General features: G+C 64.1%; 9 protein-coding genes across 9 annotated transcripts; 5 read left to right on the top strand and 4 right to left on the bottom strand.

The window, feature by feature from the left end:
• Positions 1 to 460: 460 nt before the first annotated feature.
• On the top strand, positions 461 to 1,926 carry spn4 (Septin spn4; the record flags this gene model as incomplete). Its single annotated transcript, XM_069353132.1, has 7 exons — positions 461 to 486; positions 584 to 596; positions 664 to 715; positions 765 to 846; positions 888 to 1,154; positions 1,190 to 1,763; positions 1,801 to 1,926. 7 exons carry the CDS (start codon positions 461 to 463, stop codon positions 1,924 to 1,926), a joined length of 1,140 nt encoding a protein of 379 aa, XP_069210550.1.
• A 609-nt stretch (positions 1,927 to 2,535) lies between these two features.
• Q8F55_004622 (uncharacterized protein) lies at positions 2,536 to 5,279 on the bottom strand (the record flags this gene model as incomplete). The annotated part of the gene is made up of 2 exons (XM_069353131.1): positions 2,536 to 4,016; positions 5,165 to 5,279. 2 exons carry the CDS (start codon positions 5,277 to 5,279, stop codon positions 2,536 to 2,538), a joined length of 1,596 nt encoding a protein of 531 aa, XP_069210549.1.
• Positions 5,280 to 6,091: 812 nt separating this feature from the next.
• Q8F55_004621 (uncharacterized protein) lies at positions 6,092 to 9,294 on the bottom strand (the record flags this gene model as incomplete). Its single annotated transcript, XM_069353130.1, has 3 exons — positions 6,092 to 8,116; positions 8,166 to 8,584; positions 9,171 to 9,294. 3 exons carry the CDS (start codon positions 9,292 to 9,294, stop codon positions 6,092 to 6,094), a joined length of 2,568 nt encoding a protein of 855 aa, XP_069210548.1.
• Positions 9,295 to 10,367: 1,073 nt separating this feature from the next.
• On the top strand, positions 10,368 to 13,681 carry AMD1 (AMP deaminase; the record flags this gene model as incomplete). Its single annotated transcript, XM_069353129.1, has 7 exons — positions 10,368 to 10,917; positions 11,062 to 11,110; positions 11,171 to 11,912; positions 12,053 to 12,506; positions 12,543 to 12,791; positions 12,826 to 13,283; positions 13,352 to 13,681. The coding sequence occupies 7 exons, from the start codon at positions 10,368 to 10,370 to the stop codon at positions 13,679 to 13,681; spliced, it is 2,832 nt and encodes a 943-aa protein (XP_069210547.1).
• A 303-nt stretch (positions 13,682 to 13,984) lies between these two features.
• On the top strand, positions 13,985 to 15,272 carry Q8F55_004619 (uncharacterized protein; the record flags this gene model as incomplete). Its single annotated transcript, XM_069353128.1, has 3 exons — positions 13,985 to 14,394; positions 14,427 to 14,574; positions 14,610 to 15,272. The coding sequence occupies 3 exons, from the start codon at positions 13,985 to 13,987 to the stop codon at positions 15,270 to 15,272; spliced, it is 1,221 nt and encodes a 406-aa protein (XP_069210546.1).
• Positions 15,273 to 16,074: 802 nt separating this feature from the next.
• On the top strand, positions 16,075 to 17,010 carry Q8F55_004618 (uncharacterized protein; the record flags this gene model as incomplete). The annotated part of the gene is made up of 7 exons (XM_069353127.1): positions 16,075 to 16,084; positions 16,236 to 16,372; positions 16,408 to 16,517; positions 16,558 to 16,574; positions 16,607 to 16,658; positions 16,709 to 16,843; positions 16,965 to 17,010. The coding sequence occupies 7 exons, from the start codon at positions 16,075 to 16,077 to the stop codon at positions 17,008 to 17,010; spliced, it is 507 nt and encodes a 168-aa protein (XP_069210545.1).
• Positions 17,011 to 17,665: 655 nt separating this feature from the next.
• On the bottom strand, positions 17,666 to 19,517 carry Q8F55_004617 (uncharacterized protein; the record flags this gene model as incomplete). The annotated part of the gene is made up of 4 exons (XM_069353126.1): positions 17,666 to 17,868; positions 17,946 to 18,967; positions 19,020 to 19,161; positions 19,214 to 19,517. 4 exons carry the CDS (start codon positions 19,515 to 19,517, stop codon positions 17,666 to 17,668), a joined length of 1,671 nt encoding a protein of 556 aa, XP_069210544.1.
• Positions 19,518 to 22,012: 2,495 nt separating this feature from the next.
• Q8F55_004616 (uncharacterized protein) lies at positions 22,013 to 23,496 on the top strand (the record flags this gene model as incomplete). Its single annotated transcript, XM_069353125.1, has 5 exons — positions 22,013 to 22,357; positions 22,390 to 22,690; positions 22,822 to 22,897; positions 22,936 to 23,079; positions 23,112 to 23,496. 5 exons carry the CDS (start codon positions 22,013 to 22,015, stop codon positions 23,494 to 23,496), a joined length of 1,251 nt encoding a protein of 416 aa, XP_069210543.1.
• A 136-nt stretch (positions 23,497 to 23,632) lies between these two features.
• Positions 23,633 to 23,968, bottom strand: Q8F55_004615 (uncharacterized protein; the record flags this gene model as incomplete). Its single annotated transcript, XM_069353124.1, has 3 exons — positions 23,633 to 23,680; positions 23,717 to 23,926; positions 23,966 to 23,968. 3 exons carry the CDS (start codon positions 23,966 to 23,968, stop codon positions 23,633 to 23,635), a joined length of 261 nt encoding a protein of 86 aa, XP_069210542.1.
• Positions 23,969 to 24,472: the final 504 nt, after the last annotated feature.

Raw genomic sequence — 24,472 nt, 5'->3', positions numbered from 1 at the left:
TGGTGTGTGGTGCTGGTGGTAGTGTGTTTCAGGCCCCAAGGCATGCCCCTCTGACGACGCGCCTCGCCGCGCGCCGCCTGCCTCTCCGCGCCGCTGAGCCGCTGCCTGCCGCGACACGCGATCAACCCGCGCTCGGGCGCTCGGGCCCTGCGCCGTCGAGCCGCGCCCTGGGTGAATTTGATCCCGCGGTTGTTGGCTGGCTGGCTGGCGGTGGCCCGCGCGTCTGGCGTGGTGCTGGCCTGGGTGGCCGCGTCCTGGGTGGTGGTGCCGTTCCACGCCCTGTCTCGTCCCGCGGGTCACCTAGCGCTTCACGACCACGACCACCAGCATCCATCCACCTCGACGGCCACCACAACCACACCACGACCCATCACGACTCATCCCACACCACTCGCCTCTTACCACCGTGTTCATCCGCGCAGCCCCTCACGACTTGACCACCACCACGCCCACGCCCACCATGTCTGGAGAGATCGGTATTGCCAAGTACGTCGGGCTGGGCGGGAAGGACAGCAGCGTGGCCGTCGCCGTCGTGCTATCCTTCCCCCGATCGCTGTCGACGACGAGACGCTGACCCCCCTAGCCTGCCCAACCAGGTCCGTTGACGCGATGGCGCGAGCCGACGAGAGAGAGAGGGAGAGAGCGCAACTGACCCCGACCCAGAGGCACAAGATTGTCAACCAGCACGGCGCGCACTTCACCATCATGGTTGTTGGTGAGTCGGCGTGCCGTGTGCTCCTCTTCGCGTCTGACCCTTCCCCCAGGCGAGTCGGGCCTCGGCAAGACGACGCTCATCAACACGCTGTTCGCGACTGAGATTTGCGCGCCGCACAACTACCGCCAGCGGTGGGTAGCGGCCCGAGCGTAAGCCGTCCTAACGCGCGCAGCTTCGCCAAGCAGCTCGACAAGACGACCGAGGTCGAGATCCTCAAGGCCGACCTCGAGGAGCGCGGCTTCAACATCAAGCTGACGGTCATTGACACGCCCGGCTTTGGCGACTACGTCAACAACCGCGACTCGTGGGCGCCCATCGTCGACTTTATCGACGACCAGCACGAGAGCTACATGCGCCAGGAGCAGCAGCCCGTCCGCCGCGAGAAGCAGGACCTGCGCGTGCACGCGTGCCTCTACTTTATCCGCCCGACCGGCACTGCGTAGGTTGTGGGTGTGGGAGTCTGCTGACGGCCAGCCTCAAGCCCCTCGACATCGAGGTCATGAAGAAGCTCGGCACACGCGTCAACCTCATCCCCGTCATTGCCAAGGCCGACACGCTCACGCCCGAGGACCTGCTCGCGTTCAAGCAGCGCGTGCGCGAGGTCATCGCCGCGCAGGGCATCAAGATCTACCTCCCCCCCACTGACACGGAGGACGAGGCGGCGGCCGAGAACGCGCGCCTCATGCAGGCCGTCATGCCCTTCTCGGTCATTGGCTCGATCGACGACGTGCACACGCCCGACGGACGCGTCGTAAAGGGCCGCCAGTACCTCTGGGGCGTGGCCGAGGTCGAGAACGAGGACCACTGCGACTTTAAAAAGCTCCGCTCGCTCCTCATCCGCACCTACATGCTCGACCTCGTCACGTCGACCGAGGAGACGCACTACGAGGCCTACCGCCTGCAGCAGATGGAGACGCGCAAGTTTGGCGAGCCAAAGGTCAAGAAGCTCGACAACCCCAAGTTCAAGGAGGAGGAGGAGCAGCTCCGCAAGCGCTTCACCGAGCAGGTCAAGCTCGAGGAGTCGCGGTTCCGCCAGTGGGAGCAGCACGTAGGTGGACTGCAGTGGTTCATTGCTCACCCCCCAGCTTATCGCCGAGCGCGACCGCCTCAACAAGGACCTCGAGCAGGCCCACACGTCGATCAAGGCGCTCGAGGCCGAGATCGACAACGTGGCCGCGTACCACCGCCAAGGCGGCACCGTCCGCCGCTAAGCGAAGCGCGCGCAATACCTGTTCATGACCGTCACGCAAATCGAGTAGTACTTCCCCGCCGCCTTTCCTCTCCCCTCTCCTTCTCTAACGAAATGCCCGCTGCCCCCAGCGCGCTAATGGCCGTATTTTCTCTTTACCCGTTACCCAGGCTGTAGTAGGCGGTGTGCAGCGTGTGGCTATTAGGATGATGCTATACCCTTGACTGAGTGGGTGGGGGTGGGATGTGCTGCGCTGGTTTCTCCGAGACGTGGCGTACATGGTGGTTGTGTGGCCCAGCGTTCACTGCAGCGAGCAATGCCGCACGCTACTGTCCAGCTTCGGCCAGCGGAAGCCATCTAGCGCTGGGTGCCGCGCGGAGCCGCGCTCTAGCTCGAGGCGGTGAGGCCACTGGGGTCGAGTGCCGCGGCTCGGCTTCCCCAGCTGGTCACGCGTCCACTCGCCCCACTCTACCACTCTACTGTGGTCTTGTGCCACCCACCCCCTCGCTCGCGGCTGCGCCGCATCGCCCGCCGGCTCGCGATAACAACGCAATGCAAAAGAATGTGTACGTACTGTATAACATGCTCGGCAGTCTCACGCACACGGCCACTATACGGGAATACTTATACGCTACATGATGACACAGCCGCAGCCGGCCTTGACCTCGTCGCTGTTGTCGGCGCGCTTCTTGCCCCTCTTCTTGCCCGGCGGCGGGGCCAGGGTCTGGGCAAACGAGTCGGCCTGCACAGCCGGCGCGTGCACCGACGGCTGGCGCTGCGGCTGCGTCTGGGGCTGAGCCTGCTCGGGGACGCGGCTCTGGCGGCGCGAGTTGGACGCGGGCTCGAGCGCGCTCGGCTGCCCGGCAGAGGCGCGGATCGGCGTGAGCTCGATACTGTCGTTGGCCGTGTCCCGCCGTCCGGGCCGGGGGAACGAGGGCCCAAAGTCGGACGAATACGACACGGGCCCACGCTCGCGCGGCACCCGCTCGCGCGTCTGCGGCTCCCACCGGATCGGGTTGCCGTCCTTGTCCCACTCGACGGCGAGGTCGTCGTCGCCACTGGGCCCGTCCTCATCGTCGTCGTCGCCGGACGCCCACGCCTGCCCGTGCCCGTTCCGGCTGGCGACGCTGATGCCCGTCTTGCGCGCGACCGTGGGCAGCACGACGTCGTCCCAGTCTGCGCCCTTGGGCGGTGTGTAGCTGTTCTCGGGGGGGATAAAGTGGGCTGCGATGCCGATATGTTTTTGCGTCGGTGGCGTCGTGCCGAGGTTGGAGCGTGGTGTATCGGTCGAGGCGCGGACAACCGCTCTCGGTGTCGACGAGCCCGCTCTTGGTGTGCGCGGTGTTTTAGGCGTGCCAGCAAGCGCGACGTGGGCAGAATCCGACCCATGTCTCTTTCTGGCGTTGAGCGTCGATCTGCCGACACTCCCAGCCGGCGAGTGGCCGTTGAGCGTCGCCGAGCGACCCAGCGGCGTCGTCACGCTCGCCTTGGGCGACGGCTGCTGCTGCGATATCCTGCGCTTGGGCCGGTTGCTGACCGAGCCCGTGCCATTAGCCCCACCGTTTCCGTTTCGCGACGAGCGAGTGTGTGGCGTAATCGGTGTTGTGGGTGCGGACGGTGTTCTTGGTGCGGGGCTGGGCTTGGCGAGCATGTACCTCTCTGCTGCGCGCGCCTCGAGCTCGTCCTCGATCTCGGCGAGGGTCGCGTCGAGGTCGACGCGAAATGGTGGCGCGGCGTCGCGCAGGCTCTCCTCACCGACGGCAAACTCTGGCGACGGCGGCCGCGGGTTGCTTCGCGTCCGCGACTTGAGAACTGGGATGCCCGACGGCGGTGTCGAGCCGAGCGGGACGCCACCCGCGAGACGGTGGGGAGCCTCGGGGGCGTGCGACGACAGCGACGACATGGGTATCGGCGTGGACGGGGACGCTGGGAGGCCGGGGAAGGCTGCGTGCGGCTGCTGACGCGAGTCGGGGCGATACAGTGACGGAAGCGGCGGGGGTGGCTCGATATCTGCGAGCGTCTCGGTGTCGCTATACGCCAGGAGGTTTGCGCCCGACGAGTTAGATCGCAGGCGGTTCGGCGTGGGGATGCGCGAGTGCTGGCGGAGGTTCTCTGAGCTGGCGCGGGACGACGGTCTCGACGGCGGAGCGTGTGGTGTGTGTGATGCAAATTTAGGTGTGGTCGGGCGCGAGGCCGTGCGCGATGCGTGCTGCTGCTGATGCTCGTTGCTGGGGAATCCGGCGCTGTTGACAGACGGTGAGATAAGCTTGAGGGGGCTGGGTGCGCGTCTGGCGTGTTGTTGTTGGTGGTGCTGCTGGTGCCTGGGTGCGGGCGAGCTGGATCCGGCGTGGGTCGGTGCTGGCGCTGGCGGCGGCGTGACGCACTGCTGCTGGTAGTAGTGGTCGTCGGCGCTGCTGTCGCTGCTGTAGGCTGTCGTGTGTGGGAGGTGCGGTGTGGGAGTGGGCGAGGAAGACGAGGCAGGAGCAAAAGGGGCAGGGGCAGCAGATCTGGCGGGTGACGAGCGGCGTGATTCAGAGGTGGTGCGGGATCGGCGGCCGTCGTCACCACCGCGGCGGCGGTGGGAAGTCGACGAGGAGGAGTGGGGGTGAGGGTGAGGGTGAGTGAGCGTGGTGTTGATGTTTGGAGACGAAGACGACGATGGAGTCGAGGTCGAGCGTGTTGCCGAGTTGGGGGTGTTGTGACGTGATTGTGCGGCGGGCGCGGGGGCGAGGGCAAGAGCTGAGAGAGAGTGGGTCAGCCAGCCTGTTTCGCCTTTGCGGAGCGAGTGAGCGAGCGAGGGGGGCAGCGAGCAGCGAGCAAGCAGGCCAACTGTGCTCGTTGCGGGGGAGCACGCAGCACGCAGCACCGACAACGTCGCATGCACACTTCGGGCATCGAGCATGCTGCCGCCCGCTGCTGCCGCCGCCGCCGCCACCGTTGCCGCCATGTGCACTCAGGGCGACGACGGCGGGGCTGCTTGCCATGGACTGGCCTGCTTGCCTTGGCTGCATGCACCCCACCCGCCGACTAGCCCGTCGGCTCGGCGACGCCGCAGACCACTCGCAGCGGCTCAGGAGCGAGCCGGCCCGCGGGAGCGGGACCTTGGCCACAAGCTGCTCCTTCCCTTGCCTCGCTGGCCTCTGCCCGCGCGCCGCAAAACGCAGAGCAGTAGTACGCAAACCTTAACGGCGCGTACCACTGCAACGGCCGCTGCATGGCGTGGCCTGTCTCGTCCTCGTCGCCGTAAACAAGCAACTCACGATAGCTGGGCGCCGGGTCGAACACGACAAAGGAAGGCGACGGGCCCGGCGGTGCGCTCATGCTCGCGCCCGAGCTCGCCGCGTAGCCCACCACGCCGCCGTCGGCGCCGTACATCGTGTGTGGGGGCTGTTGGGACCGGCGTGGAGGGGGGGTTAGGCGGCGGCGACGACGGCGCGGGCCATGAGCTCGCGAGACGAGGAAATGTACATTGTTGAGTTGGCATCGCACGGACCCGCTGATGGATCGCGAGCTGCCTTGCCTCCCCTCTGCCCTCGGTTGGGCCGGTGGGCAACAGTGCCCAGTGGCCAGTGGCCGGCCGACGACAAAGCTCGAGCCGGCTCGTGCACTGCCGTCGGTCGCACTGTCACTGTGCTGCCTGCGACCTGCTCGTCGCGCGCGGCGACTTTAGAGTTACGTGCCCAAGGTCGAGGCGGCGGGCAGCGCCAGAGGCCCACCCACCGTCGCCCGTCGCCCGTCGCCCACATAGCGCATGACGACGGCATCGTTACTCGACTGCTCTAGTCGTCCCAGTCGCCCCAGTCGCCGCCGCCACCAAACTGGCCCAACTCGCCCAAATCACCCAAACTCGCCCACCAAACCCGGCTCTTCTCTAACATTTGCCCCTTTCAGTGTCCTGAAACCGACTCATCCCACAAAGGCCTCGACCTTTTCCATGGCAACTCGTGTAAAAACAAACAGGCAAACACCGACACGCCAAAAACCCTATCCACAGGCATGGTGACACACTCACCGGCAGCCAGGCTCGCTCTCCAATTGTCCATGCATGCAGCGAAAGCGAAGAGAGTATAATCTCAAAGGGTAGTAGGGGGGAGGGAGGGGTCGTGCTAAGGATCGTATGAGGACGTCAGGCTTTCCACAGGGCTGGAAAGCAGATGGGGCTAGTACATAACGAGGACAACAACATCTTAGTGACTACCCAGGTTCCACTGGTCCAGGGCCACATTGTTGACAGTCGTGCCCAGCGACTCGCCAGGCCACTGGGGAGTGAACAGCACCTGGATGTTGGTCTGGCCACCAGCAGTGTTGTCAATCACGAGCACGGTAATGGGGTCGTTGGCCGGCGGGGGAATGTCGGGGTCAACAACGCCAGCGGGCGAGTCCTGCGACAGGGGAGTGGCCGACATGGTGGAGAACTTGAGACCAGCGGGCTGCGCCTGAACAATGTTGGCAACGAGCGTCTGGCCACCGAGGGTGAGGGTAGCCTGCGTGTCGCCGTTCAGAGTAACTGTAGCGTTGGTGTGCATGCGCCACATGACGTCCTGGCCAGTAGTCGCAGCAACCTCGTCCTGGAGCAGGATCTGCTTGCGGCCGTTGACGAAACGGAGACCACGCTTGGCAGTCGACGAGTAGGCAGACGACATGTCGGTCACAAAGAAGGCAGAGTCGCCCGACTCAATGTTGAGGCTCGGGGCAGCACCCTGCTTGGTGCCGGTCGAGCCCCACCTGTTGACGGGCTTGGCCGAAACCTGCTGGTTGGCGTAGTTGACCAGGATCGTGTTCTGGCCCTCGGTGCGCTTGCGGTAGTAGGTCCAGCGCTCAGCATTCTGCGCCTCGCTCGCAAAGTAGCCCTCCGAGAGGTACTGGCCCGAACCAAACTCGCCAGCCCAGCGCTGTCCAAGGGCGTCAATGACAAAGTCACCGCAGTCGAGGTCGCCGTGCGTCTGGTGGTTGAGGAGCTCGCTAGACTTGATAGCCCAGTAAGCACCCGAGTTGTCGGTCCACGAAGTACGAGCAGAGGCCCAAGCACCGCGAGAGTCGTTGAAGTTGCCGTCAATCTCGAGGCCGTTCCACCAAGCTCCCTCGACGGTGGGGTCGTACCAGAACATGGAGAAGGGCTCGGCGGCGTCGATGCGGTCGCGCTGGAAGAGCGTGTAGAGGGGACGGCTGAAGGTCGAGCCCCAGAGGAGAAGCGAGTTGGCAGTCGTAGAGAACTTGTTGGGTCCGTGGTCACCGTAGTTGAAGAGCGAGGTCATGCCGGTGACGTAGATGTGGTAGAGCGAAGTAAGCGACCAGCCAGGGTTCGAGCTGGCGAGGCCACCATCGTCACCGTAGGCCGTGGTGAGAGCCGAAACCATCTCGGCGGCACCGGTGGTGCCAAAGTACCAGTAGTTGGCAGTCTCAGCCCAAGTACCATCGTCGTAGGCACCCTTGAAGCAGTTGGCCTGGGCGGAGGGAGGGGCAAGGTCGAGGATCTGCTGCGCAGTGTTGGAGGAGTCCTCGTCGACAACAGCAAGAGCGCCAAGGATGAGACCACCGTTGCAGACACAGTTCCAGTTGCCGTCCACGAGGGTGCTGCCACGGCCAGGGGTGGTGCCAGTCCACCAGTTGTAGCCGACCGACGAGGAGAGGGCAGTGACACCCCACTGGAGGCCGTTCTCGATGATGGCAGTGCGGATGGTCGTCTTCTGCTCGGTGGTCCAGGCGTCAAACATCCAGTCGTAGCCGATGGCGAACGCAGAAGTCATCTCGGCAGTGTCAAGGAAGTGGCCCTCGGGGTTCCAGCGGGTGTTGTTGTTGGCGCCAAAGTTGGAGCCAGTAGCAGCATTGTTGAGCTCGGCCCAAGCCTGGTCAACAAAAGCATGGTTGCCAGTGATCTGCCACGCGTAGCCGAGGTTCTTGATGCGGAGCTTGATCTCACGAGAAACGTCGAGGATACCCGAACCCGTAAGGCCACCGTCCTCGGCATACCGAACAGTCTCGCCGCCAAGGTACGACGTCGCGTTGGCGACAATGGTGGCGTTCCAGAACGAAAGGTAGGGGTCACCAGCAATGAGGCCGTTCTTAAGCGCGTCCCACTTGTACTTGGGCGCAATGATACGGGGGTGGGCGCGAATCGACGACTTGGAAACCTGGGTATCGTCGGCAGGCCAGGCACCGTTGGTACCAGGCGCGGCGTCGTGGGTAGGAGCAGCGAGGCCGGCAGTGAAGGTCTGAAACGATCTCAGCTTTGGGCGACAGCACCAACACAGAATTACTCACACCAGTGGCGTAACCGGGGTTTCCGTAGGTGTCGGTAGCGATGGGAAGGTAGATTTGGCCGTTGGCGCCGGTCTGCGTCTCGACGGCGCGGTTGGTGCCAAAGAAGCTGAGGAGCGAAGGGAGGGCAGTGTTGCCCTCGGCAGCGCCCTTGGTGCCAGTAGGGAAGTTGGTACCGTGGGCACCAGTGTTGCTGCCCTTGTCGCCGCCGCTACCAGAGTTGTCGTGGCTGCTGGTGTTGTCGCTGTTCTTCTTGGACGCGCGCGAGCCAAGAACACCGCCGAGAACAGCGCCGACAATGATGACAACGGCGAGGATCAGACCGAGGATAATCCAGAGGCCCTTGCGCGACTTCTTGGGGCTCTTCTCGTAGCGGGGCTCGGACGAGGTCGCGGCATAGGGGTTTCTGTTGGACATGGGGTCTTTGTGTTGGGGAAGGATCGAGTCCGCCGAGGCGTCGTCGGAGCGCGGCATGGTGGCGACGGTGAGTGGGGGTTAGGAGGGAGGGTGAAGGGGGGGCGGGAGACGAAGGAGAAGAGAAGATGTCAAAGAGTGAAGTATGCACGAGTATGTGCGGTTGTGGGGGGAGTGGTCGGAGCGAGGTTGCAGCGTTGCAGAGGTGTGTGGGTTTGTGAGAAGCCAGGGTGTTTGTGCGAGGGCGGTGCGGCGCGTCGGCAGGCAGGTATGTGGGTGGGAAGAGGCGTGGCAAATGGTCGCAAACAACGGGGCGGCGGCGGTAACGGGATAGCGTGTCAGTGCATGTTGCGGGGGGGTGGATCGGGTGGAGTGTGCAGTGCATTGCCTGCCAAGCCGTGCGCCGGGTTCCTCGCTGCTCTCTGTGCTGCATGGTGCCGCGGCAAAGACTGCCCGCAGCAGCCCACCAACCCAGAGAGCATTGAAAAACCAAGACTGACCTTCCCCTCGCGTCTCGTCCTGACAGTCACGACGACCGTCCAGACGACGCGTTCAGCCAGGCCGGCCCCAGCCACTCCACTAGCCACTACTCACACTCGTTTGACCTGTAGCCATTACCACCATTGTCATAGTCGTCGTAGGGCTTGTTGGCGCCATAGTGGGGGTCGGGCGAGTGCGAGTCCGAGTAGGGCGCCTGCTGGTATCTGGCGTTGGACATGATGATTGACGGGGAGAGCCGGCCGGGAAGCGGCGGGGCGGAAAGGAAGGAAGAAAGGGAGTGTGGGGGGAGGGACAAGGAGTGTAAACTAGAAGGGGCAAGCTATCTGCTGCTGCTGCTGCACAAAGATGGACGACAAGATGGAGAGGTGTCGATGGTGGCCGTGGTCGTCTGTCGGCGGCGTGTCAAGGACGAGGACGATGAAAGACAAAGTTGGACCAGCAACGGATATTTCTGAAGGAGACAGCAAAGACAATGTCGGCCGGGCCGTCGTGGTCGTCGAGGCAAGGGGGAGAGGAGCGTGGGTCTGTGCGCCGGATCTGACTTTTGCAGGGGGCGATGGGGACAGGGTTGGGGGTTGGGGCTGGGGTGGGTTGCGCGCGCGGGTGGTTTGAGAGAACGCGACGAGGCGAAGGCGAAGGCGAGGCTCGAGGCTTTGGCCGCGACGACGGACGACGTGGGACGTGATTTGGGTCAAAGACTTTAGGGGGTGGGAGCCCCTGAACGCGTCGGGGCATGCACGCATGCACGACACGGCACGCACGGGCCACGCCACGCACAGACCGACACTGCAATGGGACCCTGAGAACAAGAGCAGGGCAGGGCCAGGCGCCAGGCAGCGGCCAGCGGCCAGGCGGCAAAGCAACGCACCGCCACGATTACTACGCAAGATGAGAAAAGAACAATGGCGGTGAAGGTCATTTTACACGTCAATAGCCACGTGGTCAGACTGATAAGAATCTCGCTCGGAGCGCTCGGTGCGAAGCCCGAGGTCGTCGGCTATGGCTGCACGTGATTGCACATTTGACCCCGTTTCGTCGGCACCTCCACTCGCTTCCCCACCCACTGTTGCGAGCGAGCGAGGCGCGAGATAGCAATCCTTCGGCACCACGAACGTTGTCTCACACCCACCGCCAGACCCGCATCCGGCCTCATTGTTGAGTCGACTTTTGACCACACTCCTTGTCTAGCAAAGTACAAAGGGGAGAGCACAGCCTACTGTACTGCACAGCACATCGCCACCCCCTTGCACCCCACACACATCACTCCCATCACACCCACATCCACACATCATGTCCAACGAGCGCGAGCGTTCCTCCCGCCCGGTGGACACACCCACCCCGCGCGACCTCTCCCCAGACCCCTCGCCCCCAGAGTCGCGCATGTCGCCCTCATTCTCCTTCCACGAGGAGCGCCGTCTCCTCAAGTCGGACGAGTACTGGCTCTCGACGCGTCTCGTCGGCGGCCGCCCCACGTCGGTCTCGACGTCGCCCCAGGCGACAAAGGACGCGCTCGCAAACTTTCACCACACCCTCGAGCTCGACCACCACGCGCTTGAGCTCGACAACGCGATCGAGGAAGCCTACAACGATGTGCTTCAGGCTAGGGGCGCGACCGTCGGACTCCCTTCGACGATGGAGTCGCCTTCCGGACCCGAGGGTGGCGACCTGGACCCTCTGCTTGCCAGCGTCCACCGCCAGGAGGGCGACCGCGATGAGCGCCTCAGCCTCGCCGAGGAGCAGCGCGAGAGACAGATCAGCAACATGAACGACATTGTCCATCCCATGGCGGCGCTGCGGACCGACGAGAAGGAGCAAGGCAAGGGGCAGACTGTTGATACCGGTGAGTCACCTCGCCACTCGTGCCGCCGGCCAGCGTGGGACCGAGCGCACCGCGTCGCGACCAAGGACGCGGCAGCTTGCAGATACCATCGCGCATCGCACAGCCCTCCATCACACCGATGTACACGTACTCACACACACGCAGTCAGGGCTTTTGCAGAGTCGGGTATCGGGAGCGAGCTTGAGGCGCTCTAGTGAGTCACAATCGGCGCAATCAGCGCCACGGGCGTCACAACACCACTGACACTTCTCAGCGATAACTTCTCAAAGTGCCTGGCCCTCCGCGACAAGTACATCATGCTGTCGAACCAGCGCCTCGGTGACAACCCGCGCGACTACGATGGCACGTTCCAAGGCTTTGCGCAGGACGGTGCGGGCGATGTTGGCGGCCTCAAGCCCAATGCCAATGTCAACCACTGCGAGGCTGCCGCCGACGCCGAGCCGTGGAAGATGAACCCCCCACCGCCACCCCCGCACTGGAAGTGGTCGCACTCGCAGGGCAAGCCCGTGGACCCCATGGCGTCCGAGGGCCAGAATGGAGGCCCCGATGGCGAGGTGGCGATCGAGTTCGTGTACGACATCAAGGACGTTCCCGGCCCCGAGCCGGAGGGCAAGCGCCGCAGATTCGCCTTCAACGACGAGGGCGTGTATCAGGTCTTTGACGCCAACGACAAGCCCAAGGCCGGCGAGGAGGTCAAGCCGATCTGGGTTGCCCCGAGGCTCAAGGAGTACTACTCGGACCTCGACTACCTCCTCGGCGTGTGCTCCGACGGCCCGGCCAAGTCGTTCGCCTTCCGCCGTCTCAAGTACCTCGCGTCCAAGTGGACCCTCTACACCCTGCTCAACGAGTACCAGGAGCTCGCCGACATGAAGGCGGTGCCGCACCGTGACTTTTACAACGTGCGCAAGGTCGACACGCATATCCACCACTCGGCGAGCATGAACCAGAAGCACCTGTTGCGTTTCATCAAGAGCAAGCTGCGCAAGGCGCCTGATGTGAGTGGGGACGAAATGGGACGGCTTGGGTGCCCGAGCTTGCGTGATCGCACCATGGCCTCGACAGCCCTGCATGGCCGTTGACCAAGCTGGAGCTTGGGGTGGAACAGGGCGTCTTGGGCTCAGCTGACGCCTCGCAGGAGATTGTCATCCACCGTGACGGCAAGGACCTCACCCTCAAGGAGGTGTTCGAGTCGCTCAACCTCACGGCGTACGACCTGTCGATCGACACGCTCGACATGCACGCACACCAGGAGTTCCACCGCTTCGACCGCTTCAACAACCGCTACAACCCGACTGGCTCGTCGCGTCTGCGTGAAATCTTCCTCAAGACGGACAACTTGCTCAAGGGGAAGTACCTCGCCGAGCTCACCCAGGAGCTCATCTCGGATCTCGAGCAGAGCAAGTACCAGAACTCGGAGTGGCGTCTGTCGATCTATGGCCGCAACGTCAACGAGTGGGACAAGCTCGCGAAATGGGTCGTCAACAACAAGCTCGTGTCGCACAATGTCCGTTGGCTGATCCAGATTCCGCGTCTGTACGATGTGTACAAGGGATCGGGACTGGTCAAGAACTTTGAGGAAGTTGTTAGGAGTGAGTTGGCGCTGCAGGTTGTGTGCTAACGGATAGACGTCTTCGAGCCGCTCTTCGAGGTGACGGCCGACCCGTCGTCGCACCCCGAGCTGCACGTCTTCCTCCAGCGTGTTGTCGGTTTCGACTCGGTGGACGACGAGTCAAAGCCCGAGCGCCGCCTGTACCGCAAGTTCCCGACCGCCAAGATGTGGGACACGAACCAGAGCCCGCCGTACTCGTACTGGATCTACTACATGTACGCAAACCTCACCTCGCTCAACAACTGGCGCAAGGAGAGGGGCTTTAGTGAGTTAGAACGCGTTGGCGGTGCTAACCCCAGACACGTTTGTGCTCCGTCCGCACTGTGGTGAGGCTGGCGACCCCGACCACCTGTCGTCTGCATTCCTCACGGCGCACTCGATCTCGCACGGCATCCTGCTCCGCAAGGTTCCCGCGCTGCAGTACCTCTTCTACCTCAAGCAGATTGGCCTGGCCATGAGCCCGCTGTCGAATAATGCGCTGTTCCTGACGTACGAGCGCAACCCGTTCAAGGACTTTTTCAAGATCGGCATGAACGTGTCGCTGTCGACCGACGACCCGCTCCAGTTCCACTTCACGGCGCAGCACCTGCTCGAGGAGTACTCGTGTGCGGCGCAGATCTACAAGCTTACGCCGGCCGACATGTGCGAGCTGGCGCGCAACTCGGTCGTGCAGTCGGGCTGGGAGATGCAGGTGAAGAAGCACTGGATTGGGAACAAGTGGTACCTGCCTGGCGCGGCGGGCAACGACATTCACAAGGTAAGGAACGGGGGAGCCGCGCAGCGGCGACCTTTGTGCCTGCGGGTTGCTGATGCTGACTCTCCCAGACCAACGTGCCCAACATCCGCATGGCGTACCGCCACGCGACGCTCCTCGAGGAGCTCACGTTGATCCAGCACGGCACGCACACGCCGAGCGTGACGCCGATGCCGATGAAGAACACGGGTGTGAGCCCAGGCGACGTGGCAGCGGCGGCCATGTCGCAGACCAAGAGATACAACCAGCCGACGCTGGTGGGTGGGGCGTCGGTGCTCGAAACGCGCCGGCGGCGCAGCATGTCCAACCTTCAGCGCTCGCCCGGGCTGTCCAAGTCGACCAGCATGGCGTTTGCGCCGGCCGAGGGAGAGGAGGCGAACGGTCACGGTGCGGCTGCCTAACTGGTGGAGTTGAGTTTGAGCCGAGTTTGAGTTTCCGTAGCATCTTGTGGTAGCATTGAGTTATGCGGCTGTGCCAAGGCCGATTTGCATTGTAGAGTAGCACTATCCATTACTTGTAAATGTATCATGTTGAGCTTTGCGGTCGGTGCGGCTGGTGCAGCATGCAGTGTGTTGATCCGCCACGCCGCCGCCATCTGTTTACCCTGAGAGATTACCGTCCATTGTCGCCGCGCAACCGGCCACCGCGCCGCCCGCGACAAACGACCGGCCGTCAACAACACCTCGTCGTCCGCACTCTCCACCATGTCCATGTGGACCTACCTCTCGCCGGTGCTCTGGTCCCTCCTCCCCGGGCAGGCGGTGCACGCCGCGCTCCCTGTCCTGTGCTCGCTCGCGCCCGGCCTGCTCCCGCCCGCGCCGCCCGGCACGCCAGCCTACGCGCGCAACTACCGGCGCGTGCTGACGGCCGGCATCCTCCTGTACCTCGCCTACGCGCTCGCCACGGCCGACACGGGCGCCGCGGGCGACTGGTACGCCACCCTCGGCGTGTCCCCGCTCGCGACAGACGACGAGCTGCGCCGCGCCTTCCGCTCCTTGAGCCGCGTGTACCACCCCGACCGGGCGCGCAGCGCGGCCGCGGGCGAGCTCTTCATCGCCGTGCGCCAGGCGTACGAGGGGCTCAGTGATCCGACCAAGCGCTTTGCACACGATCGGTGAGTCGCGCGCTCGGCCCCGCTGACCCCAGCTTCGGGCCCCAGATCGCGCGCTGGAACGCAGTCGTCAGCAGCCGCGAGTACATGCACCGCGGGCTGCTTGACGCCGGCATCTTCTACGGCGTCAGCGTCGCCTTCCTCGTCGTCTTCAGCCTCATGGGGCAGGGCAGGGGCGCGTACGTGAGTGGCCCGGCCTCGATGCAGCTGACGTTCAGTGGCGCTACACGCTCCTCTTCGCCCTGCTAGTGCTCGAAGCCTCGTTGCTCATGGCGCCGTCCCCGACCGCGCGCTCGCGCCCGTCGGCCGCGCCCCTCCTCTCGGCCCTGCCCCACCCCCTCGCCGTCCTCCTCGGCCAGCTCCTCCCCGCCAGCGTGCTCTTCCGCCCAGCGTACCAGCACATTGCGCTCGCGCACCGCGTCCTCTCCGAGGCGGGCAGCGCCGTCGCGCAGCTGGCGGCAGCCTACGCGCCGGAGGAGGCAGACCGCGACATGCAGGCGCTGGCGCTGTCGACGACGCTCGCGCGCGAGAGCGTCGGCGCGCTCGCGGAGGAGATCGTGCCCGTCCTCGGCTCGGGCGGCGCCGGCGCAGAGGCAAACCTCCTCGAGCGCATGGAGCAGGTGCTCCTCGACAAGAGCCTTTCGCAGCACCCCGCAACCGCTGAGCCATGGGCCGCGGCGATGCGCCGCGTCGCCCGCCCGCCCGACCCGCGCCCCATCGCGCCGCTGCGGAACGGCCGCGCGAGCGCCTCGCCCGCGCCAGAGGCCGCGCGCGTGCCCCTCCCGCCCAGCCCGCCGGGCACCCCCGACCTCGAGACGCTGGCCCCGGGATCGGGAGCGGTGCGCCGCAGCTCTAGGCTCAGCCGCGGGCCGTCGCCATAGTATGCATCGTGTTGGTGGGCGGACGCCGGCGTGTATGACGAGGGTACTGTCAGGCGCGATCAGGCGCTGATCAGGCGATCGTCAGTGAGGCGATCATCAGTGTGGCGAAACGCAGCGGCGTCACTGACTTGCATTCTCTCTCTTTGACGACTCATTCTGACCCAGTAACTAGCACCGCCGCTCTCTCTTTGACGGCTGCCTTCCGCTTCTGACCCAGTAGGTAACGAACGGCGGCACTCTCATTGATTGACCACCTCTGTCCCAACTATGTACATAAAAGTACTGAGTCCATAACACCACTCTTATCTCTCGCCTCCCTCTCACAACGTCTTTAGGACACTGATGACTTCCCATTCCCTCCCATTCTCCCCCATTCTCTCCCCACCTCCGCCCCTCCCCATTAACACCACGCTCAACCACCACCTCCCCCTCACACCGTCTTCACACTCGTTCCCTCCTCACTACCTGTCCCAACCCTTTACGCCTTCCCCCCCCTCCAACTCCTAACCTCCTCTTACCATCCTCCCTCCCCCGATGAGCCGCCCATAATGCCTGAACCCGTGCTTCATTTCGACGCCGCTGCCACACCTGCCCGGGTACGAGCTCGCCGCCAGCAGGTCGGCCAAAGCTCGGAGAGGACCCGGGCGAGGTTGACGGAGGTCGATGGGGTGACCCACCGGCCATATCAACCCCCAGCCCGCTACCGGGAGTTCTCGGTTCCTCTCGTCCACCTTCAGGCGTACCTGGACGCTGTCGAGGGCTGGCTCCGGGCCGAGTCCTCAACGGGTCTGGGGTCCACTGCATGACGCTCGGTGAGTGCGACTGCAGGGCAACGGTCAGCCAGGTGCTCGCTGAAGATAGTACTAGCTCACCGGCCACGCGTCCCTCACGGCCGCCGGGGCCAAGGAGGTGGACGTTGTAAGTGCAACGGCTTCCTTGCCTGTCTCGCCACTCACACAGCAGTACTCGCCACCAACGTCACGGACGAGGCGGGCCTCACGACCAAGGCGCGACCCAAGGGTGCGGCTGCTGTCCACGACTTCAAGCGGATCGTAGAGACCATCTACGATCCGACCTTCAAGTGGCGCCTCGCCCTCGAGGTAAGTAATCGCGCTGCTCTCTGCTGATGGTAAAGCGAGTGCAATTTGTCGCCCTGTTCTTGCTCGAGGCGTACGGCGTGGGGCAACCTGGGGAGCTGGCCATCCCGGCCCAGTACGAGTCCCTCAAAGACTCGTTAAGTACAAGGTAAATTGCACGACTGTTAGCACACTGATTGACACCCCAGGACCAATCCTGGTTCTCGTACGTGAAGCACGGGATGGTACGAGCTGTAGTCGAATGCTGCATCCGGCTCCTGAAGCGGAAGCGGGACGATGAGGGCACCTTGTAAGTATTGCGATTGCGAAACTCACCGTGCAGACGCTGACAGAACCCAGCAAAAAGGTGTTCCTCTACGAGGAGGAGACCACGGGCTACGACCCCGTCGTCGCCCTTCTCGCCGTGGCTTTCGAGGACGACGCGTTCGAGAACGTGTCGTCCTACGCCCAGCTCAAGAAAGTGTCTCCACCATGGTCCGTTGCTAACCAGCATCAGAAGTACTACATCAACCGCCTATGCAAACGAACGTGCAGTCCCTTGCACTCGGGCGGCAGCATGACCCCGGGGACATGGCGACAGACTTCGCCACGGCAGCCGCCACGTGCCGGAACTCGACAACGGACCGCTGCAGTGTGCTTGATGCACTGCCTGTTTGCAGCGGCTTCGTACTTCATGCAGCGGTTACCTGGACTGGCTCGGGCTGCCGAATCATCACAGGGGTGATGAGGGCCTGCTGCAGGACACCCGGACGGGAGGTGCAGAAGTGCAGGCCCGCGGACATGCTGACGTTCGACGCCTGGACGCCGACCACCGACACCCTGCCACGACCTCCGTGTGGCGCCACTCGCTCGGACAGCACACTGCGCGGACACCCACATGTAAATCCATCTAACTCACGCTCGACTCTATGGTGCGCTGTAGGTCTGGGCCGAGCCACTAGTCGCGTGCATGGTGTCGGGTCGAGGTGGTCGCGTTGCTGCGCGGCTTGCAAGCTGGCAACTAGCCTCACGCTCGCGGGCTCCGCCCGCTCGCACACGCACTCGACAACATAATCCATACGCAGTGTCCAACGCGGCAGCACTACCCACAACTATATACGATGTTTTGGTCGCCGCGGGGCAGCAGGTCGGGCAGGCACACGCCACCGGGCAAGCACTCACCCAACTCCCCCCTCTAGCTAATCTATGACAAGCGCTCGCGCGCAAATGAGTGTATGTGGCTTGTTCTGCGCGAACAGGCGTGCAGTGATGAGAGAACCCGAAAGATTAATGTCCGTGGCGCGCGTACGCCCCCGCCTACTCGGCGCGGTCAACCAGCAGGCGCTGCTTGATCAGCTCCGCCACAGCCTTGCCGTCGAGCGGAATCTCGTTGCCCTGGAAGCCCTCCGGGTAGGCGACGGGCGGCGTGTTCGGCGCAGTAAAGCTCTCGTTGCCCCACCAGCCGTAGTGACGGATTCCGAGCGCTCTCGAAGTGAAGGAATAATCCTCCGCATAGCCGCCTGTTACGTAAGCGCTGTGATATGCATGCAGAGGAGGCCGTGAAGGCCGTGGGGGATGGATGGGACTTGAGACTTACCAGGGAAGAAGAACTCCATGACTGTGGCGCGCGGGTTGAGGTTGTTCATCCAGATGAGGTGGGTCAGACCGTTTCCGTGGACGCCCATCATGATGGTGGTGCGCGCGGCCAAGCGGATCTGGTCGTCGCGAGAGAGCTTGTCCATGGCGACAATGTTGACCTCCCAGCCGTACTTCTTCTCGAGGCCCTCGAGCGCAGTGACGAGCGACTCGTGGTCCTTCTTCTTGAGCATACGACGACCCCAGTCCTGGCGCGAGACGTAGGTGATGACGGGCGTGCCAGAGCTTCTCTCGGCGAGCTGGTTGTTCCTGATGGCTGCCGCCTCGCGCTTGCCAATCTCGACCTCGTCGCGCTTGAACTGGGGCGCGTCATTCTGGTCGTTGATGTTGTGGTGCTCCTCGAGCGCCGTGGCGTCCAAGATCTCCTCGTCGAGCTCATCGACACCAATTCCGTAGTCGTCGAGGTTGATCTCGTTGACGCCGGCGCCCGAGCCAATGAACTCGAGCAGGTTGCGGCGCACTGGCGCCCACCAGTACCGGCTTCCACGGAAGCCCGCCACCGCCTCGGAGGCCGTGCGCCACGTCTTGGCGAATTCGGGGCCGCGGAACGCGGCGGCACGGTCGGCGAACACGACGCGGTCGAAGACGTACGCACGGGCAGTGTCGGTGCGGTCGTGGAAGTCGTTCTGGTACTCGTAGCTCATGGCGGGGAAGATTGCTCGCGTGAGGAACGAGTTCATCTTGGCGTAGTCGTTCCACTTGCCCGCCTGGACGTGGGGCATCATCATGCGCGCCGGCGCGGGCAAGTGCGTCTTGCCGAAGGCGTCGATCGAGGGGTCAAGCCACGAGTACGTGCGCCACAGACCAAACAGCAGCTCGGCGGCAAAGTGGTAGTAGTGGTCGAGGAACTGGGGCGGGTCGTTGACGAGGAATGTAGTGCCCGAGACGCGCGACGCCGAGTGTCCCCAGAGCTTCTTTGCTTCGGATGGGAAGACGATGCGCATGTCGCGCTCTGTGGGCTCACTGGGCACGTCAGTGGAGTTCAGACTGCTTCGGGGGCGCCGCGCCCACTCACCGCCCCTTGATCGACTCCTCGTCGTTCCAGATCTCACGGCCAGTGGAAGCCATCAGGCGGAGGAGCGGGATGCTGGACGGGTGCTCGGTGACAATGTAGAAGGTGCCGTTGAGCAGGTAGATGTCGTCGAAGATGGTCCATCCTGGGTGTGGTGTCAGCCGCGGCCACTAGCTCGCGACGCGACGCAAACTCACCTGGCGCGTGGGCCAGCACCTCGGTGCGCTGGGCGCCCTCATCGCCCCACTTGACCTTTGCGTCAGAGATGCCCGTGGTGCTGCCGCCCTCGCGGGCCTCCTCTGTGAGGTCTGGGATGCGGTGGTTGCCGCTGGAGCCGCCCCAGCCCTTGCGTCCTCCGACGCCGAGACGGAAGCCGAGGAGCGAGTCTGATCCGCTCGAGTTTGTGAAGCGGAAGCTGAGGTCGAGCTGGAGGAAGAGGCCGAATAGGACGATGAGGATTAGGATGAGGAGGATATCCCTACGCGTGACGTGCCAGGACATGTTGGCGAGGTTCACGCGGGGAGTACGGATGGCGATGTGTCCTATTTTGACTGATGTTGGGGAGGTCGAGTTTTATACGAGTGTGCCAGGCTGTTGCAAGACAACGACAACTGGCGATTGTAGGGAGGGAGAGGGAGGGAGAGACGAGACACCTGGGTCGCTGGCAGTGGGCTCGTCGGTCGTCGGTCGTCGCGCGGCGCTGCTGGCGGTCGAAGGGAAAAACCTAGATTGGCCCTGGGCGGCGGCGGTGGAGGGCGGCGGGCGGGCGGGCGGCGGGGCGCTTTTGGCTCACGGGTCGGTGGGCGGGCGTCGGGCAGACAGACAGCAACGTCAGTCGGTCGTCGCGTGCTTGCTCGGAGGCGGCGGCGGAGGCGGAGGCGGCGGGCGGACGGGCTGGCGTCGTTGGCGTCGCGGGTGATAGGCCGATTGTTGTGCAGTTGAATTGCGGTGAGATGCAGGGGTGGGTGGGCGAGGTGCGCAGACGAGGAGCAGCGTCGGCGTGTTGGCGCGGCGGGCAAGGTTTGCGTTGCGTCGGTGGCGTTGGCTGTTGTTGATTTTCTTGTTGCAGCTCGAGCTGACAGTTTGACAATGAGACAGACAGGCTGCAGTAGAGAGAGAGAGAAAGAGAAGGACAAAGTGGAAGAGGAAGAGAGAGACGTGTCGAACACTCTAGGTCTCTCTACATATGCATCACTGCTCGCCCCTCGTCGCCGTCGCCGTCGTCCTCCTCGGCTTGCTCCCCCTTCCCGCTTCCCAGACTCCCGGTACTGTTTTCTCTGGGACCAGGCACCCTCGCGGTCTACCGAGCAAGGAGGCATGCAAGGACCAGCACTGCATGGCACACACGACATCGTACTCCACCTGCTCGCCGCTGCCTGCTGCCGCACGCTACCGTATCCGCCGCTGATGTCTATGCAGTCTTGGCGTCGCACGCTGCGGGAGAGCATCCTGTCTGAAAATTACCCTTGGTCTGGCCGCTGCTGCTGCTAGAAGGCCAGAGACTTTGTCGGGAAGGGACTGGGTCATTCGTAAAGGGCAAAAGTCGGTTGTTGATTACAGCGGCGGCCATGCCCTGGGCAATGCTGACCTCACTCCCCTCGACTCCCTCTCGGCTCCCCTCGCTCATCACATTCCCTTGTAGCCTTCCCCTTGCCGCGGTATACGACGCCACTCCGGTACCCACTGCTCCCCACTCGCACTCCCACTCCCATCCACCTCCCCTTGCTCATGTGGGACCTGGCCCGGACGCCGAGTGGCGCCGAGCGTAATGTGCCCAGAACCGCACAGCGAGGGGGAGCATGCATATCTAGATGATTTTCTGGGTTGGTCCGTGAGCGGGAAGGAGGAAGCGAGGCGAGGCGAGGCCGAGAAAGGCGGCGACGAGGTGCGTGTGCTATTACGAGCATGCAGCTGTCAGACATGTAGACTCCCGCCCATGGCCATGCCCACGCGCCCACCACAGGCTGCTCGCGCTCCTCCCCATCCACTTCCCCGTCAATACACCTCAGCATGGCACAAGCTGCCGGCATAATCAAGCGGAGAGCGGCATTGCGTAATGCGATTCAATACAAAAGCAAAACAATTGCTGCTGCCCACTGGACCGGCCAGCCCAGCCCACGGGAGGAGGAAGGGCGTTTCAACATGTTTGCGAGGCATGCGGGGTGCAGCCGCGAGGGGTGACTGCCTCAGCTCGTGCTACAGCGCGGCATGCGTCTGTTTGTTTGTTTGTTTCGGCACACACAGGACATGCTCAGCGGCAGTGGCAAGCACATGCCACAAGGTACAGCAGTTTAGCGCAGGCCGAAACACCTGCCCTTCCGTGGTCGTCAAGGCCCTCGTTGCGCCGTTGCCATTCGAGGAGCTTGAGCGCGTCCATGGCGACATGTGGCGGGGCGGGCAGATGTGAGCGAAGCGGGTCGTCTGCGAGCGGGCGAGCCGTCTCCGAGCAGGCGAGCCACGTCCGCGCGGAGCGAGGCGGGAGAGCGCGCCGCAGCACCCGGCGCCGTGCCGACACAGCGGTGCCACCGCCATCACCCGCGCACATCCGCGCCATCCGAACAGCTCGTGTGCAGACAAAGCCACAGCACATGCCGTACCGTTTGGGTTGCGGGTCAGGCCCCGGTCGGCCGGCTAGGCAGAGCTAATCGCGCGGGTGCGTCGGCGTCGGCGTCGGCTTCGGCTTCGTCCAGTCACGGTCGCGTCGGTATGCTTCGTGCGTTCCACTGATATCAGGCGGCGCAAGGTCAAGCAATAGAACCGTCTCCCGCAGCCCATCCTCTTGACTATATGCATCCGACTGGGACGCAGCCGCCCATGCAAGGTCTGACTGAACGCCGAGCCTCCGCCAGCGCCGCCAGACCCGCCAACCAGCCACGGTTTAACCGCGTGCCCCGGGTAAAGCCAGCCGGGTTCTTGGTGCTTGGTGGCCGCAGCGAGTCCGAGGCCATATGAACGCTCCGCACAGCGATGGAGCGCCTAGCACCGTACTCCCACCCATGGCCGACAGCAAGGGCGACGCAGCGCCCGCCGAGAAGGCGCTGGTGGACACCGCCGCCGCCGCCGCCGCCGCCGCGCTTACGCGCACCGAGTCCCTCGGCCCGCCCCCGGACGGCGGGCGCGACGCGTGGCTCTGCGTCCTCGGCACCACGATGACGGGCTTCACCCAGTTCGGGATGTGTACGCTGTCGCTGGTGCCTGCCGGCTCTGACGCTGACGCCGAGGCCGCAGCCAACTCGTTTGGCGTCTTCCAGGCCTACTACGTCTCCGGGCCGCTGGCGGCCTACTCCCCCTCGGCCATCTCGTGGATCGGGAGCATGCAGATGTTCCTCATGTTCTTCGGGGTACGTCGGCCTCTGGCGCCGCTAATGCCCAGGGCATATTCATCGGCCGCCTGTTCGACCGGCACGGGCCCCACGTGCTCATGGTGCCCGGGGCGCTCTGCCTCGTCCTCAGCCTCATTCTCACGTCCGTCTGCACGCAGTACTACCAGTTCCTGCTGGCCCAGGGCGTGCTCTTCGGGCTCGGGAGCACGCTCCTCTTCCATCCCAGCGTCGCGGCCCCGGGGCAGTGGTTCGCGCGGCGGCGTGCGCTGGCAATGGGCGTGGCGTCGCTCGGCTCGGGGCTCGGCGGCGTCGTGTGGCCCATCGTCGTGCGCCGCCTCATCGTGCAGATCGGTGCGTGGTGCCCGAGGCGGCGCTGACGCCAGGCTTCGCGTGGACGATGCGCACGCTCGGCTTCATCTCGCTGCTCGTCTGCGCCGCGGCGTGTGTGTGCGTCCGCACCCGCCTCCCCCGCAAAACTCCAGTACCCTGGTCCACGACGTTCACGCCGCTCGCAGAGGCCCCGTTCGCGCTGCTCACAGCCGGGACGTGCCTCGTCATGTGGGGGTGCGTTCACCGCTGGGACGTGCTGACCGCAGCATGTACATGCCCTTCACGTTCCTCGCGACCAACGCGGCCCGGGTCGGCGCGAGCCCCGACCTGTCGTTCTACACGCTGGCCCTGCTCAATGCCGGCTCTATCGCCGGGCGCGTAGTCTCCATGCTGGGGGACAAGTACGGGCGGTGAGTCGGCCTCGCGGGCCCGCTGACGCCAGGTTCAACACCATGGCCGTGTCGGGTGTGCTGACCGGCGCCGTGCTGCTCGCCTTCTGGATCCCGCTCAGCTCGGTGCCCCAGGTGCTCGCGTTCGCCGTCGTCTTCGGTTTCGTCTCGGGCATCCTGATTAGTATCTGCTTTGCGTGTGTCCAGCAGGTTGCGACGCCCAAGGATGTCGGCCGCAAGACGGGTCTCATGTGGGCCATCGCGTCCTTCTTCTCGCTCAGCGGGCCACCGATCAACGGCGAGCTCATCGCCAGGTATGGCGGGGCGCGGGGATACCGCTACGCCGGCGCGTTCAGCGGCGCCGTCGTGCTCTTGTCGGTCGTGCTAGTGCTGGCATCCAAGTTGAAACAGGACAAGAGGTTGTTTGCCGTGGTTTAGAGGTAGAATGGATGTATGAGTCGTAATGGGATGCGCTTGGGGTCAGATGTCAGCTGCTACACACCGGCGTCAGTCCTGCGCCCACGGCCGTGCCAGTCATGGCATGCCATAGTGTACAACAAGGTCTCTAACACGTCTACTCGTCAGTCTTGCCAGGCGGCAGGCCACAGGGCTGGAGCATGCGCTGGCGGGTTAGCCATGCCACAGAAGCGGAACCCACCTCGAGCACCTCAAACTTTTCCCTGCCCCGCGTCTCGCCGTCGGCAATGGCAATGTACGACAGCAGCGGCGGGTGGCCGACGATCGACGCGAGCGTGTCGCGGTGCTGGTGCGTCATCCACTCGTACTTTGTAATGTCGGCGTGTCCGGTGCCCGTGTAGCGCGAGTGGAGCTGCTCGAGCGAGTTGTTGGCTGTGTATCGTAGTTCGGACTGGGGTGTGAGCGACGTTCAAGCAACATGCCAGCTCACCATTGTTTTGTTGTGGATGGGTCGTGTAGAGCAAGAGGGCGATCGAGTTGCAGCAGCGCCGAGTTCAAGGTGGAGGACGAGTGGCGATCCCGCCACTCGCCGGGAATATGGCCAAAATCCCGCTTAAGTGGCCACCACCCTGGGAGAGTGCCACAGTGCTCCTGGCTGGGCCTTGCGCCTGGCGGGTGGGTGTCATCTCGTGGCTGGGCTGGCGCTGTGGTGGTGGTGACGGTGATCGCGTTCAAGCAGTCACTGCTCCTCACCCACTCCAGTGACCGACGGGGTCATCAACTCTTGACCATCAACCACCTCACTCACTCGTCGACAACAGCAGCACCATCTGTAAGCATCGAGCCGACATCAGCAACCAACCGCAGCGCTCCTCCACCCCCGACCAGTCGCTGACCTCTTGCTCCCTTCCTCCCGACAACCTTCAATTCGCCGCTCAACCTCTCGACCCCTCGTCTTCCTCGTCCTTTCCTCCACTCGACCCACTCCACAGGCCAG

This window comes from Vanrija albida (assembly GCF_041260175.1).
Source record: "Vanrija albida strain AlHP1 chromosome Unknown contig_3, whole genome shotgun sequence".
Lineage (NCBI taxonomy): Eukaryota > Fungi > Basidiomycota > Tremellomycetes > Trichosporonales > Trichosporonaceae > Vanrija > Vanrija albida.
Note: the sequence above shows the minus strand (reverse complement) of the source record. Positions and strands in the feature narration are given on the sequence as shown.